Source organism: Cryptomeria japonica, chromosome 3 (genome assembly GCF_030272615.1).
Source record: "Cryptomeria japonica chromosome 3, Sugi_1.0, whole genome shotgun sequence".
NCBI lineage: Eukaryota > Viridiplantae > Streptophyta > Pinopsida > Cupressales > Cupressaceae > Cryptomeria > Cryptomeria japonica.
Window position 1 is genome coordinate 653,521,362 of NC_081407.1, and position 15,260 is coordinate 653,536,621.

At 37.2% G+C, this 15,260-nt stretch overlaps 1 protein-coding gene across 2 annotated transcripts in view; it reads right to left on the reverse strand.

Annotated features, from left to right (window-relative positions):
• LOC131033768 (uncharacterized) overlaps positions 1-10,252 on the reverse strand; it is an 89,539-nt gene extending 79,287 nt beyond the window's left edge. Inside the window, exons 1-2 of one of the 2 annotated variants that reach the window (XM_057965057.2) lie at positions 10,046-10,252; positions 9,758-9,972 (exon numbers count right to left, since the gene is read on the reverse strand). In XM_057965057.2, the coding sequence (XP_057821040.1) occupies positions 9,758-9,925 (168 nt within the window). In that variant the 5' untranslated portion in view covers positions 9,926-9,972; positions 10,046-10,252. The remainder of the gene's footprint in view (positions 1-9,757; positions 9,973-10,045) is intronic. The other variant, XM_057965056.2, reaches the window with a different exon arrangement.
• Between the last annotated feature and the right edge of the window lie 5,008 nt (positions 10,253-15,260).

Sequence of the window (15,260 nt, forward strand, 5' to 3'; positions counted from 1 at the left end):
AAAGGCTCTTCTCAGACACAGGATGGTGCTAAGAAGAAAAATGTGCAGTGCAATTACTGTCACAAGTATAGCCATATGAAGAAAGATTGTCATCAGAGGCTCGCTTCTGAACAAAAGAAGCAGGGAGGGTCACATCAGAAGGCACATGTTGCTGAACATTCCGAGCAGAAGGAGTCTGCCTTTTATACCTTTATGGCTAAGCGATCTTCAGATCATGCCAGGTCTTCTGCTTGGTACATCGACTCTGGTGCGTCACGCGTGACTGGTTTACAGACTTCTCATCTTTCAGTGATTCCGTTGTATTTGGCGGAGGTGAGGAGTATACAGTTGTTGGCAGAGGCACTGTTCAGATACAGTCTGGTGGCAGGAATCTCATCTTCCTGAATGTGTACTATGTTCCTGGTATGGAACTTAATCTGCTCTCTGTCAGTCAGATTATGAGGAATTCTCCTCAGCTAGATGTGGTGTTCAATGCTCACAAGTGTTCCATCATTGATTGGGAGACTCGTCTTACTGTTGCTGTTGGTCTAGAGGATCATGGCCTATACAGGCTTCTTGACACTGGTGATTCTCCTGAAGTGGCTTTGGCAGCTCGTGTTTCTCCTCTCAGCAGTTTGTGGCATCAGAGATATGGACATCTCAACATTCAGTATCTCTCTCAGCTATCTCGGGAGGGACTTGTTTCAGGGTTACCTTATATTCAGACTCAGCATCTTGGAGTATGTGGCGCCTGTCAAGCTGGCAAACAGCATCGGACTTCATTCACACATGGAAAGTCTTGGCGCGCATCTAAGGTACTTCAATTACTTCATGCTGATATTTGTGGTCCTATGAATACATCTTCTGTTACTGGTTGCAAATATTTTTTGCTTATTGTAGATGATTTTAGTAGAAAGATGTGGGTGTACTTTCTTAAACACAAATCAGATGTATTTAATATCTTTCAGAAGTTTAAGTCCTTCGTTGAAAAAGAGTCTGGATATAGCATCATTACTCTTAGGACAGATAACGGGGGGAATTTTGCTCTTCTGCATTCTCCAACTTCTGTGATACCCATGGCATCAAACGCCAATTGACTACACCCTACACTCCTCAGCAAAACAGTGTTGTCGAGCATCGCAATCGTACGGTTGTTGAGATGGCTCGCTCTATGTTACAACACAGGAGTGTTCCGAATAAGTATTGGGCTGAAGCAATGTTTACTGCTGTCTACCTCCTTAACCGTTCCCCTACTCAGGCTGTTAAAGGAAAGACTCCAGAAGAGGTTTGGTCTGGTCGGAAGCCTAAGATCAGCCACCTAAAGGTTTTTGGCTCTGTTGCCTATGTTTGGATTCCAGATGCTAAGCGCTCCAAGTTGGATTCCAAAAGTCAAAAACTCATGATGACAGGATACAGTGATCACCATAAGGCCTACAGATTGATCGATATAGACACCGAACGTCTTATTTTCAGTCGTGATGTTGTATTTGATGAAGACAGAGGATTCTTTCAGTCCCCTTCTTCTGAGCCGTGTTCTGAGGATCAGCCTCACAGTGTTCTTATTCCATTAGGTTCGCCTGATGGGAGGGATGATGCAGAATCTATTTTCGATGATGCACTACCTGAGTTCCCTCTGGAGAATAATCCTCCTCCTGCTGCTCCTGTTCCTAATCCTGAGCCTCTTCCAGCTCCTCCAGATGTTGGCACTTCTACTCTCCGGCCTAAATGGTGGGCCAAGACCATTGATGATCTCAGGGATACTGAGCTCATTGAGGGTAGAACCTCCCGTAATAAGAGCAAACAGCAGCATACAGTCAATTTTGCTCTCATGGCTAACATACACAGTGTTTTTGAGCCTCAGACATATTCAGAGGCTAAAGGTATACCTGAGTGGGAACAGGCTATGGAAGCTGAGTTCCAGAGTCTTCAGAAGAATCACACTTGGGCCCTTTTTGTTCTTCCTTCAGGGAAGAAGCCCATTAGCTGCAAATGGGTGTACAAAGTAAAATACAAAGCTAATGGAACCCTAGACAAGTATAAGGCTCGTCTTGTTGCTCGTGGGTTCTCCCAGAAAGAAGGCATTGACTACGAGTAGACTTTTGCTCCTACAAGCAAAATGAGTACCATACGGCTCGTTCTTGCCTTGGCAGCCAAGTTCAGTTGGAAAGTCCATCAGATGGACGTCAAGAGTGCTTTTTTGAATGGTGACTTACAGGAAGAAGTCTACATGATGCAACCCCCAGGATTCAAGGTTGTTGGTCAAGAACAGAAGGTCTGTAGACTAGTCAAAGCACTCTATGGTCTGAAACAAGCTCCTCGGACTTGGTACATGAAAATTGATAAGTACCTGACAGATCATGGTTTTCAGCGGAGTCCATCTGATGCAAACCTGTATATCAAGCATACTAGTAATGATATTCTGTTTGTGGTTGTCTATGTGGATGACTTAATCATTACTGGCAGTTCAGCACATTTGATCACTAGGATCAAACAGGATTTGTGCCGCACCTTTGATATGACAGATTTGGGACTTCTACATTACTGCTTAGGAGTTGAAGTCTGGCAGACTAAGAACGGTATCTTTCTCTCTCAGTCCAAGTATGCCAGAAGTCTTGTGGACAAGTTCAGAATGCAGGATTGCAAACCTGCCTCTACTCCTATGGAACCCAGGCTCAAACTTTCAGCTCAGTCATCTTCACCAATTGTGGATGAATCTCTGTTCAGGCAACTAGTGGGCAGCCTCATATATCTTACTGCCACTAGACCTGACATCAGTTTTGCAGTAAGCTACATTTCACGCTTCATGACAGCTCCCAAGGTTGATCATTGGATAGCAGCAAAGCGTGTGCTGCGTTATGTGAGTGGCACTCCTGATTATGGACTTCTGTACACTCGGAGTTCTGATCCTATACTCAATGGCTACACAGATTCCGACTGGGCAGGTTCGGTTGATGACCGTAAGTCTACAGCAGGGTATGTGTTTAGTTTGGGATCTGGTGCTGTCACATGGACTAGTAAGAAGCAACAGGCAGTGGCTCTCCTTTTGACAGAAGCAGAGTATCGGGGAGCAATTAAGGCATCTTGTGAGGCGGTTTGGCTTCGACGAATGCTTGCGGATATGCATGTCTCCCAGGCAGGTCCTACTCCCTTGTTCTGTGATAATTAGGGAGTGCTCAAACTCGCCAAGAATCCAATCTTCCATGAAAGAACCAAGCATGTGGAAACTCATTGTCACTATATTCGACAGCTAGTTGAAGACGGATCCATCCAGTTGCTGTATGTTCCTACCTCGGAGCAGCCAGCAGACATCTTCACCAAGCCCCTTGGTCCTGATAAATTTGTAAAATTCAGGGGGTCTATAGGTGTAGTTAATAGATTGAGCATTAAGGGAGGGTAATAGAATATTAAAATAATGTTAATTTTAGTATTAATGTTCAATAGTGTATATTCTATTTTAGTTAGATCGTCTACGATCTTCTCAACAGTTTCTTATTAGAAACTTGCTATTCTTGTAAATATTCTTGTATTATTTATGAGCGTCTTGCTCATTCTGTTAATCAATCAATCTTTGAAATCCATATGCTTCTGCATTTGTGACTGTGCAACTCTCAGTTCTCATCAGCTCTTCGTAAAGCTCTCATGATCTTTGTTATACTTTGCTCTGCTCCTCTTGCGTAGAGGATTGCCTTTAGCTCTAATGCATTTTCTGTCATGGCTTTCACTATCCTCACATAATATTCATTGTGATATTATCTCTTTAGTTTAAGCATACTGCCTATTACATTTTTTGAAGTAAGTATTCTCTTGATGATGAAACCTAAGATCAATGAGGTATCTAACTTAGTTCTTTTGATCACATGTTTGTGTTCAACTACATTGTGCATCTTTTGAGTGGTTGATACTCATATTTGATTTTACGCACTGGTTGGAAAGACAATTTGGCTTATATACCTTGCTTATGGATTTTGTAATATGTTAGATTGTCAAAGTTTTCTGAAGTCATCCACTTGCCTTAACTTTCTGATTAGGCACGACTATCTCTCTGTTATGGAAAACAATTTTTACATTAATGAATGTTGTGTAGTGAGTGAAGTTGATCATATTCTTTGGACTAGCAATGTACAAAATCCTTGTGTTATATTAACTGTTTTGAGCAATCTTTGCATATGTTGTCAATGGTGGAAGTCTAGTCAATAAAAAGATAAGTTATCTTACATGTTCATGAATTTTCTTGTTAATTCATTCTATTGGGATATTGAATCATGTTTGATCCTAACATTGATGCTTCTCTTCAAGATAGTCTTGAACTATCATGCCTTCTAGCTTCAGAGGGAGCTTGGCAATAAGAGCCTACGCAAACTCTCAGTTCATTCCTTCACTTGAAGGTATGCCATGATCATAAGGATTGTGCTATGGGTCCATTTTGTAAAATAAGGAAAAGATTGGCATTTCTCATTTTTTATGGAAACTTAGTTGGTTGCTTTCATTAGTTGATTCTTATCACAATCTTATATTAAGGGAGTTCCATGTTCCCTACAATCCTTAGTAATTGTGTTAATAGAAGTATTGAGAAATATGAAGCTAGATGTATAGCTCTTGGTAATTGTGTTAATAGAAGTATTGAGAAATATGAAGCTAGATGTATAGCTCTTGGTTATAACACTTGCTCGTGTTGCTAGATATACTAATATTAGAATCATTATAGCTAAAGGCTAGAAGTTGGATATAAAGACTACTTTTCTTAATTGAATAATCAGAAGAATATGATATTCAAGATAGAGGATCTCATGTGTGCAGATTGAAGAAAGCTCTATACGGACTCAAGCAGGCTCTTCGAGCTTGGTACAAAAAGGATTGATAATTATTTGATTAATTTAGGATCTTGCAAGAATGATGTTGATTCTAACCTTTACTTTAAAAAGTATTCAATAGTGAAATGCTAATTCTGGTTTTTTTTATGTGGATGATTTATTTCTAACTGTTGGAGATAGTCTCATCATTAGATGTAAAAAAGAATTAGCCACTGAATTTGGAATGAAGGATCTAGGCCTAATGCATTACTGTCTAGGACTAGAAGTATGGCAAAGATCTTATCCTTAGTCAAGAAAAATATGCCATTGATATGATGGATTGCAAACCTATGTCTACTCCTATAGAAATTGAGTTTATCTGCAGCTAACTCTGAATTTGCAGATCCATCGGAGTACAGGTAGATGATTGGATCCTCAATGCATCTAGTTAACACTAGACATAATATTTTTTATGCAGTGAGTGCCCTTAGCCAATTCATGAACAAACCTAAGCATGTTCATCTTGTTGCAACCAAGGATATCCTGAGATATTTGCGAGAAACAGTTGGTTACGGGCTGAAGTATCCAATCAACACTATCATTTCCTTGGAAGACTACTTTGATTCTGATTGGGAAGATTGTATTACTAACAGGAAGGACACTTTAGGAATCTGTTTCAAGTTGGGTTCGGTCGTGATCTCTTGTACCAGTAGGTATCAGTCCTCAATTGCATTGAGTACAACGGAAGCTGAGTACATTGCATCAAGTGTGAAGCAATGTGGCTTCACAAAGCTTCTTGCTAGGTTGTTTGGGCAACCTTGGGAACCCATGGTCATTAATTGTGACAATAAGAATTGTATTAAGATGTTTGTTAATCCTGTGTTTTATAACAGATCAAAACATGTAGAATCTCATTATCACTACATTTGTGATATGATACAGAAAAGAGCAATTCAACTGAAATATGTCAGCACTATTGCAGTTGTTCTCACCAAGCCTCTTGCTCGAGTGAAGTTTGTGTACTTCAGAGAGAGACTTGAAATTGTGGAGAACACAGCTTTGGCTGAGAGGGAGTCTCAGTCCTAGTGATGCATTAAGTTGTATCTTCCACCCTCTGTGGGCAATGCAAGGTGGAGTCACCCTCTCCAAGCAATGCAAGGTGACATTGGATCCTTCTTTGGGAGAAGAATGAGGTGAAAGACCTCCTCCACCCTCTACGGGCAAAGCAAGGTGGAACCACCCTCTGCGGGAAGCAAGGTGGAACCACCCTCTGCGGAAAGCAAGGTGGCAGGTTATTCTTCTCAGTAGAGAAGTTTTGAGGTGTAAGACCTCTTCTCACCCTCTGAAAGCAATGCAAGGTGGATCCATCCTCTGCGGGCAATGCAAGATGGATATCATGAAAGAAGTTCATGATGTGTATTTATATATTTGTGTGTATTCATTTCTTGCAGGTGTGCATAATAAAGTTTTGAATCCATCCTTTGTGGGCAATGCAAGATGGATATCATGGAAAGGTCCATGATGATTTGTTATTTGGCTAGAATCCTCCCTAGCTAAGAGGGAGTGTTGAAATTATAGCTAAGTTCGGATTACATGTAATTATAGCTTGCCATGAATATTGGGCAAGACCTATATAATGTAACTTGTGGATAGGGCAAGACCTATATAATGTAACTTGTATTAAAACGTGTTGGAGCTGACCTATATTAAAATCACTTGTAACGTGAGGGTTATTTCAGTTTTGGCACCAACCTTAAAGCATTGAAATGTAATTAAATATGTTCTTCATGCAAGCCGACTTGAGAGAATTAAAAGGCTAAGTCTCCTATATATGCAAGGCTATCAATCATTGTATGAAATAACACACTCAAGCGAATTACTTCTCTAATCTGCAAGTCATCTAAGTATTCAGCAAATTCTTCTTCAAGACAGCAACCATCATCCAGAAGACAACAAACACCACTGAGTGACTGTGAACTGGTTTCAAGTGGCAGCAGTCATCATTTGAAGATCAGCGAACTATTCTTGAAGGCTGTGAACACCATTCTAGGATCAGCAAACTTCATCCCTGGGACAACTTTTGTATTGCAAATAAGTTCATCATTTTCAGCATGCCCTAGGTTAGAAGTATAACTGTGATTAGGTTGTTATTAAAGAGTGAAGCTCATTGTAAATTAAATTGGTGTTGCCCAATAAAAATCTGAGATTAGTGGCTGGGCTTTTCATCTCCAAGAGGGAGGTTTCCCCAGGGTATCTGTGTGTTTTGTGTTTGTTCTTCATTGCATTCTGATTTCTGTTGTTTATTGTTTAATCTGATTGCTAAAATTAACAATTTAGGCACACAGTTGTTTCCAGAAGAATTTGCTACCGTACTAAGGCACTATCAAATTGTCAATAGACTAACCTAAAATCTAATGCATGGAATCAATTCAACACATGCCCTAAAGCTAGGACTGCATAAACAAATACCTGACTCATGAAAGGAAACCCTATAACCTATGAAAAAATAAAATCTTAAACTGAATGTTTCATAAAGTTGTCACAAATTGACAGTGGTTAACACTTGTAATACTGTAGCATGGGTCTGAATCCCCTCACTACAAGAAGGCCTGTGATAGGTTTAAAGGGTTTGTTATTTTTGTCAAATCTCTGGTTCCTATATATCTGGCCATGAAACTTTGCACTCCATGTAAATGTAATTTCTCAAAGGATTGGTTATGGTTGTCTACTTATCAATTTGGTTACTTTCATTTTAAAAAGTCTACTTAAGCCTACTGCCTACTTTGCCTTTAAATACTAGATTGAATCAAAAGTGGAAATGTAGATTGCAAGAAAAGATCTGGAAAAAGTTGAGTGCTCAGATTTGGCAATCTAAAGTTGAGGCTAATGCTCAGATTCTGGCTTGGAAGATTTTACATTTCAAACTACCAATTGGTAACAAGTTGAGATGTATGATGGTTCAACCAGATAAATGCCCTTTTTGCCATCAGAATGAAAGTCGGAAACGTATTTTTTGGGGCTGTACGTGGCTAAAGAAAAAATGGAACGCTATTTTTATTATCTCCCTACATTTTTTTAACATGTTTTATGTTGGAAAGAAGATATTCTGGGCTTAAACCTTCAGAAGAATATTATGGCTGATTCTATGTGTTAATTTTAAGCAATCAGATGTTAATTTAACCAATTTGATTATAATCAGACTGTTAATAAACAGTAACAGCAATAAACACAAGACACAAGACACTAATACCCTAGGAAAACCTCCCTCCTGGAGGTGAAAAACCCAGCCTTTAAATGTGATATGTATTATCTCAAATATAGACAATTTACAAGGCAATGACTTATCTCAGATTGCTGTTCAAGAAATCAGTAATGAATGCAGCCCTTCATTAACAGCAGATGATAAGGAGCAGCAGATGTCTGGATCTGATTTGCACAAGAGACCTTGAGATGAACTTTGACAACTTCGCCACAATCAACCTTGAAGAGTTTGCATAATCGTCTTGCACAAGTTCGCATTAGGAAGGATCGCTGCTAGGAGAGCAGATAGCAGAATATAAAATGATTGTATGTTCAAATGAATTCATCTTGGAGTAGTTATATATCAACCTTAGGCGCTAATCATCCTCAAGTCGGCTTGCATGAATAATGTTATATTGTTATTGTATATTTCCCACGTTGGACATTTGGTTCCAGCCCAACAGTTAGTGAATTGCCTTTGCACATTACATTTTGGGCCCAGCCCAATGACACATTGAATTGCCTTTCCACGCTACATTTGGGTCCAGCCCAATAACACATTGAGTTGACTTCCACATTACATTTTGGGTCCAGCCCAATAACACATTTACATAAAAGATAATACAAGTGTATTTTAAAACTTTAATTGTCATTGACAACATTAAAATACAATAGGTATCCGAGCTAGCTACTATTTCAACACTATGAGGCAAATTATTATACTAAACATATGGAAAAGTAGATGCATGACTATTTTTCCAAATCATGATGTTCACCAAAAAATTGAAATGCTAAGGTTTTAATCTGATATCACTTTTCAGACTGTTTTTGTGCTCTCAGCTGCAGGGAGGTACCAAAAGAAATGAAGATCAGCAGTCATTTGGATAGAATCAAGTTTCAGTTGTTACAACTCCACAAAAATGATACTTTATGTTCCAAACACCTTCGAGAAATGTTAAAATTCCGAATTTGATGGCTGTAATTTGTAATGGTTCTATGCTCCACTGGAGCTTCTTTTGTTTCAGTCCATTTCTTAGTTTTGTTATGATCAGCTGTATTGTTATGGAAGGCTATATTGTTATGGTCTTATGCTCCGCTGGAGCTGTTCTGTTATAGACTATTGTTGTGCTGGTTCTTATTAGCAACTGTTTAGCTGCTCCCTATATTGTAATTTTTTTACATTACTTGTTTCAATATAAAAAGTACGCCCGCAAATGCTGTAATAGACAGAGAGCATTGAGATTAAATCACCAAACAAATTCGGGTGAAATAATTGTCCACAATGCCAATAGGAGGTCAATGTACACATCAGATTTATTCAATCTCACGGCAAAACAAAGGCCAGAGCTCAACCTAGTTCCTAAAACCAAACCCTAAACACTGTGTTGTTAGAATATTTGAAAATGGTTGTAGATGAGTGCCCATGAGTTCAAATCTTTGACACCGCAATAAGCCCGCCCATAAGCAGACATGTGCTACAGCTTTGATTCGACAACTATAAGGGATATTCTCTAAGATTATTTTTTAGAATTTAAAAAGAAGGATCGAAGTTATAATTCAGAAAGTGGTCCGCACCCACATTAAAAGCAGTCCATAACCTAATCCCATGAAAATAGTGAATTTAAAATAAATCAGAATTATTTTATAAATCTAAGAAGAAGAGTAGGGTTTCCTACCCACTGATCGAGGATTCCAATTTCAAAATACTTGCATCGAAATCATTTAAAATAAACTTGATTTTCACTTACAATGTAGCGCTGATAAAATTTTTGCTTGTAGTGCTTGATGACATCAGGGCGGGAGGCCATGTGAGGCGGCATGAGAATATTTGACCAGTAATCTGCCCATCGTGAGTCACTGTCGTATGCATATGCAGTTGCGGCTATTTTCTTGATACGCTGAGGATCATCCGCCATAGCTTCTCTTTGATTTACAGTTCAACTAAAAATCTCTCCTCCAAACCCTACAAAAGTACATATCAAAACTGGATCATGACAAGCGAATGATTTGCGCTTGTTTAATCATTCGACACTTACCCAAGATCAATTGATATTGTCTGAATAATTATCAATCTTTAGTCATTCACTGCTCCAGTATGTTGAACCTGGCTCCGATTAGGGGATATCTATGCAGTTAACATGGATGTAATTGTATGATGTGATCCTCTACAACTAGAACTAAAAAAAGGAGAATCGGAGAATTTTAGTCTTCACAATGTCAAAGATAGTCATGGAAGGGTATATTTGGCATTTTAATTTCCTAATTTGTTGAATGATGGTTAAGAAGTTTAATTCTTGTTCTTTAAGTTTGTAGGGAAGTAATTGCTAGAAGTGTTTAAATATTTGACCTAAATATCATAAGCTTCACATTATAGAATGAATGTTTTCTAAGTACTTTTAGGTTGAGGTGTTAAGAGGAGATCTTGATCTTTTTTTAAGTAGTGGGATATCGTATAAAGTCAAAAAAAAATTGTTACAGGGCAGTCCTTACTTTTTAGGGTTAATGATTTGAGCGGATGGAAAAGGTAGGGGGCTAAAAATTGTTCCACTAGCTTAGGCTTTCTTTCTATCACTTGTCAAGTTTTTCATTTTTTATCAATTTTTCTATATGTTTTATATTTATTTACTCGCATGAATTTAATATGTCAAATATCAACTTGTGCATTCTCTCCTTTTATGTCTTAGAGTGATCTTTACAATCAATACTAAGTGATCTTGTTTTATTCTTTTAGGGGGGGCTTCCTAGGGATTTGATACCCTAAGAGATGACCTCAACTCCCACATTTTGGTGGAGTATAAAGTGTGGGGGTGAATCAAAAGACATGCCTCTTGAAAGTATAATGTAATCAATCTAAGCTAAGCCTCTAAAAACTTTTTACCTTAGAAAATTGAAGGTGGAGAGAGGATTACCCTCTTCTCTTTTCTATTTGGTAGTATTCTCTTTCATCTGACAATTACACCTCATGTACCCTTGTGGTATATATAGGATAGGCCTAGTTGAGCTTGTAAAGACTAGTTGAGACTTTGTGTCCTTCTTTTATTGTCGTGTTTTGTGCCTGCAGGTCTATAAACCCACTTGAGATAGGTTTGTTCATGTGCCTTGTGTGTTTGAATGTTTAGATTAGCTTCCCCACTTGAAGCCAAAAGGAGACATTTATCCAAATTGAGTCAAAGGATTTTTATTTTATGTTATTTTCTTGTGTGTTTTCATGCTTAATCTAAAATTTTATAAAAGTCAAAAAGTTAATTAAAAAACTCAAAAAAAGCACAGTTTTTTGTGTTTGTTTTCTTAATTTTAGGTGTTATCCAAGTCAATATTTTCATCCAATCACCCTCATCCTACATACATATCCACTTGTCAACCTAATCTCTTATCTATTCCTCTCATCTTAACATAAACCCTAAGTCACATCTAGCCTATCCTCTCTTAGGATTCATCCATTAACCTATCATCTCTTCTAATCAACTTTCATCCTTTTAATCCACATAATCTTTCTCATCATATTCATCTTTCAACCCAATCATCCTTTCTCATCCTAATCATCTTAATTGTTCAAAATCATCCCAATCGCCAGTAATCACCCCTAATCATCTGATGTAATTGTCCATAGTCATTCTATTTAACCCCCTCTAATCATTAATCCATCTTGTCTTTATACTCACTAATTATCCAATCCACCTCATTTTAATTATCTTATTCATCCTAACATGTCACTATTCCATCCTTAATGCATCATTTAGTGTCTTAATATTGAGCAATTTTCCTAATCCAATCAAGGTCCTAATTCTTATCCTAATCATCCTTCACCATTTATTTTTTATAATTCACATCAAAATCCACTTCTCTTAATCAAATCTCATTATCCATCTTTGTCCTATTTTTTCTCTATATGTTATCCTCCTTAATCCTCATCCTTCATAATCATCTTAATCAAATCCTCTAATCAACCTAATCCAATTCAAACCAAATCCTCATCCAATACATCTACCCCTCATCCAAATTCAATCTCACATTATCCATATATGTATCCCAATAAATAATTCAATCCCCAATCCTTAATCAAAACATCCTTTCTCTGCTCCTGCTTCTTGGCCAATAGAATCTCGTAGATAAAGAACATAAGACTCTGAATAACCATCATTTGTATGTGGAACTGGGTCTTGATCTGCTTCTGAACCTCGATCACGAAGGTACGGATATGGATAATCTGGGTCTGTCACTTCAACTACTAGGTCTACTGTTGCGCCTGGGTCTCGATCTTTAACGACTAACCTGTTGCTTCTTACTCTGACTATCAAACTGGTTGGTATGCTGCTAGCTATAGCTTTGTATTTGGACCACAACGGTCTTGACTATGAAGGTCTATATCTGGATCTCTAACACGAACATATGGATGAGACTCTGTAACTGGAAGGGATGCGTCTGGCTCTGTCAAAGCCTCTGCTACCAACGCTTATGACTTTGATGCTCCTATCTATATTGATGCTCCTACCTCTCTAGTCCTTGCCTATGGCCTAACCACCTATAACTTTATCACAATTGTGAGGGAAAAGAACATGCAGCTGGAAATCAAATCAATGGCGAGAACTTCCCCATCCTAACATCAAAATTTGGTTTACTTAATATCCTTTGTGGCCTTATATCCCTTCATCATCATCAAAATCCTTCATCGAATGATCCTAGCCCTAATCCACTATCATTCCTTTCCAATCCGATCTCCTAATAAAAAATCAAAACCTTAAGTTGATCTCAACTTTAATCTAAACTTTCTAAAGAACGATAGTCTATCTTAAGTATAGTTATCAAATCTCATCAATTCATGCTTTATAACTTTGTTTTTCATAAGTAGAAATCAAATCCAATCAACTCTTACTTAAGAATGTTATTCTATTTTAAGTATAGAGAATTGTCACTTGTCAAAATAAATCATTTCAAGGTCTTGACATTTGATCCCCCAATCATCCATCGTCCTTCATCTTCCAAATCTCATCCATAACTTATCATAATCCCCATCCAAGATATCACCTTATCATAATCAAAAACCCACATACAAACATCATGAATTGGCTTGACAAAAGGGTTATGAAAGTTAAAGCATCTATCTCAAATGCCATCCTCGGTCATACCTCCAATCCAACCAACATCACCATCTTATCAGACCATGCCATCACAACCAACCAATAAATCATATCAATACAACTCATATGTGCCTCAAAGTTACATAACCTCTACCTATTCATATACATCATCCCAACCTACTTATAAATCCAATCTCATAACCTCATACCCATCTAGCATATCTTTCTCCATGCCACTTCAACAAAATATATTCAACTATTGTTCCTCTTCTTTTGACAATGGAAAACTAACCCCATCCACATCATCCTCATCCATCACTACTAAATCCGTCTTCATCCAGTACTTTAATAATGAAAAAGATGTCATACTTGTATAATTACTAGGTCTTGGTGCTAAACTTTCATCATCCTTATTTCTATCCAATCCTAATCCACCTTCTCTTATACATCCTTATCCTTCCTTCGATAATGGAAAACAAACCACCATCCAAATTTCCCCTCAAATCCCACCCATATCTCTATAATCCACATCACTGCAATCCTGCAAATACACTCCATCTCATAGTTTTCATGATTCCCTCCAAGGACTGTTAGTAAATGATTCTAACTTTTCATCTACAAACAATGTGGTGCAATCTTCTTATGTCATGCATACACACTTGTCTCTTATTCATCCATATACTCATTTTTAAGAGTCTAACAAACACCCCTCCCCTATCACACCATCCACACATATCCAAACATCTCAATAACCTGGTCCAAAGCATGTCCACATGTACCCTAACTTAAATCAAGATCATGTCCATGAGAAAATAACTTAGATCAAATGTCACCATGTACTCCATCCAAAATATTTGATATCTGTGATAATCCAATCTTTCATCATGATTCTATTTTTGATGAGAACAACCAAGATTTTATAGCTCATTATTCTGACCCATGTCAGGATCCCCTTCTCAATCAATGTCAAGATGTCACTTTCATCCCATCTAATGATATTCTCCATCTCGATAGAAATACATCCCTTCCATCCCAACTACTAACCTACCCTCTTCCTAATCAAGATTTGTGTGTGTGAAAAGTGGACCTGTAGTTGTATCTGGAATACACAAGACTTCAATTAAGTCATTACATGCATGGTTAGACAGATATAAACATGAATAATAAAACCATAACAAATCAACTGATTGCCTTCTAAAAGATGCGAGTATAAGATTGCTCTCAGATTTGTATAAGCAATCCAGTGACTAGACAACACCAAGACAAAGGATTTAATCTATATGAGCACGGATTAAGCTAGATGAATGCAAGATTAATCTAGCATGATTTAAGCAATAAATGAAATAAATGATCTAAATATGTATGCAATAACTTAATATGTGAATATCTGAATGCAAATTCTCAATGAACCTAGAGCAAAAACAACATAATAACAATATATTCTCTCGGATCTTTGAATAAGAAATGAGAGCTTGAATTTATAGAAAATTCAGAAAGAAACCAAAGGCTGAGATCAAATGATGATGAGCGGTCAAGATTTTCCAAGAGGAAGCACAATCTAGGTTAATTGATGTGATTGGATGCTTTTCTCAGTTTTAAAGGAAATTGAACTAAAATTAAGATAAAATCAGAAAAAACTGTTTTATTCTCTATTTCATTCAATTTTAATATTTAATTGTTTTAATTGCTTTCTCTGAGATTATTTATCAATTTTTAATTTGTTTATCAAGATTATCTCCAATTGATTTCTTTTCTCAATTTTTAATTCTTCCTTGGTCAATTAATTCCTTTTTTTTATTTATTTCCTTTTTTTGAAGATTTGTGCTCATAATTTCCAATTCCTTTTTCTTGATTTGTTTCCTTTTTTGAAGATTTATGGCAAATTGATTTATTTAATTAAATATGCTAGGATATTTAATAAAATAAATAAGATAATTGTTTAAAAATGGTTTACTTGGAATGATCAATTAATTAAATAAATATTTAATTAATATTGAGTGATTGATTTTGCCATGTGACATTGATGATTAAGGAATTAATTGTGTGTTCAAGATTTATTTAATTGCCTTTGGTTGGGACCTTGGTGATGTTGTCGAGATTAGGGGCCCACGGTTTAGATGACCATTTTTAGGGTATTACATTTGCCCCTCTTTGAATAAATGTGCGAGCAGCG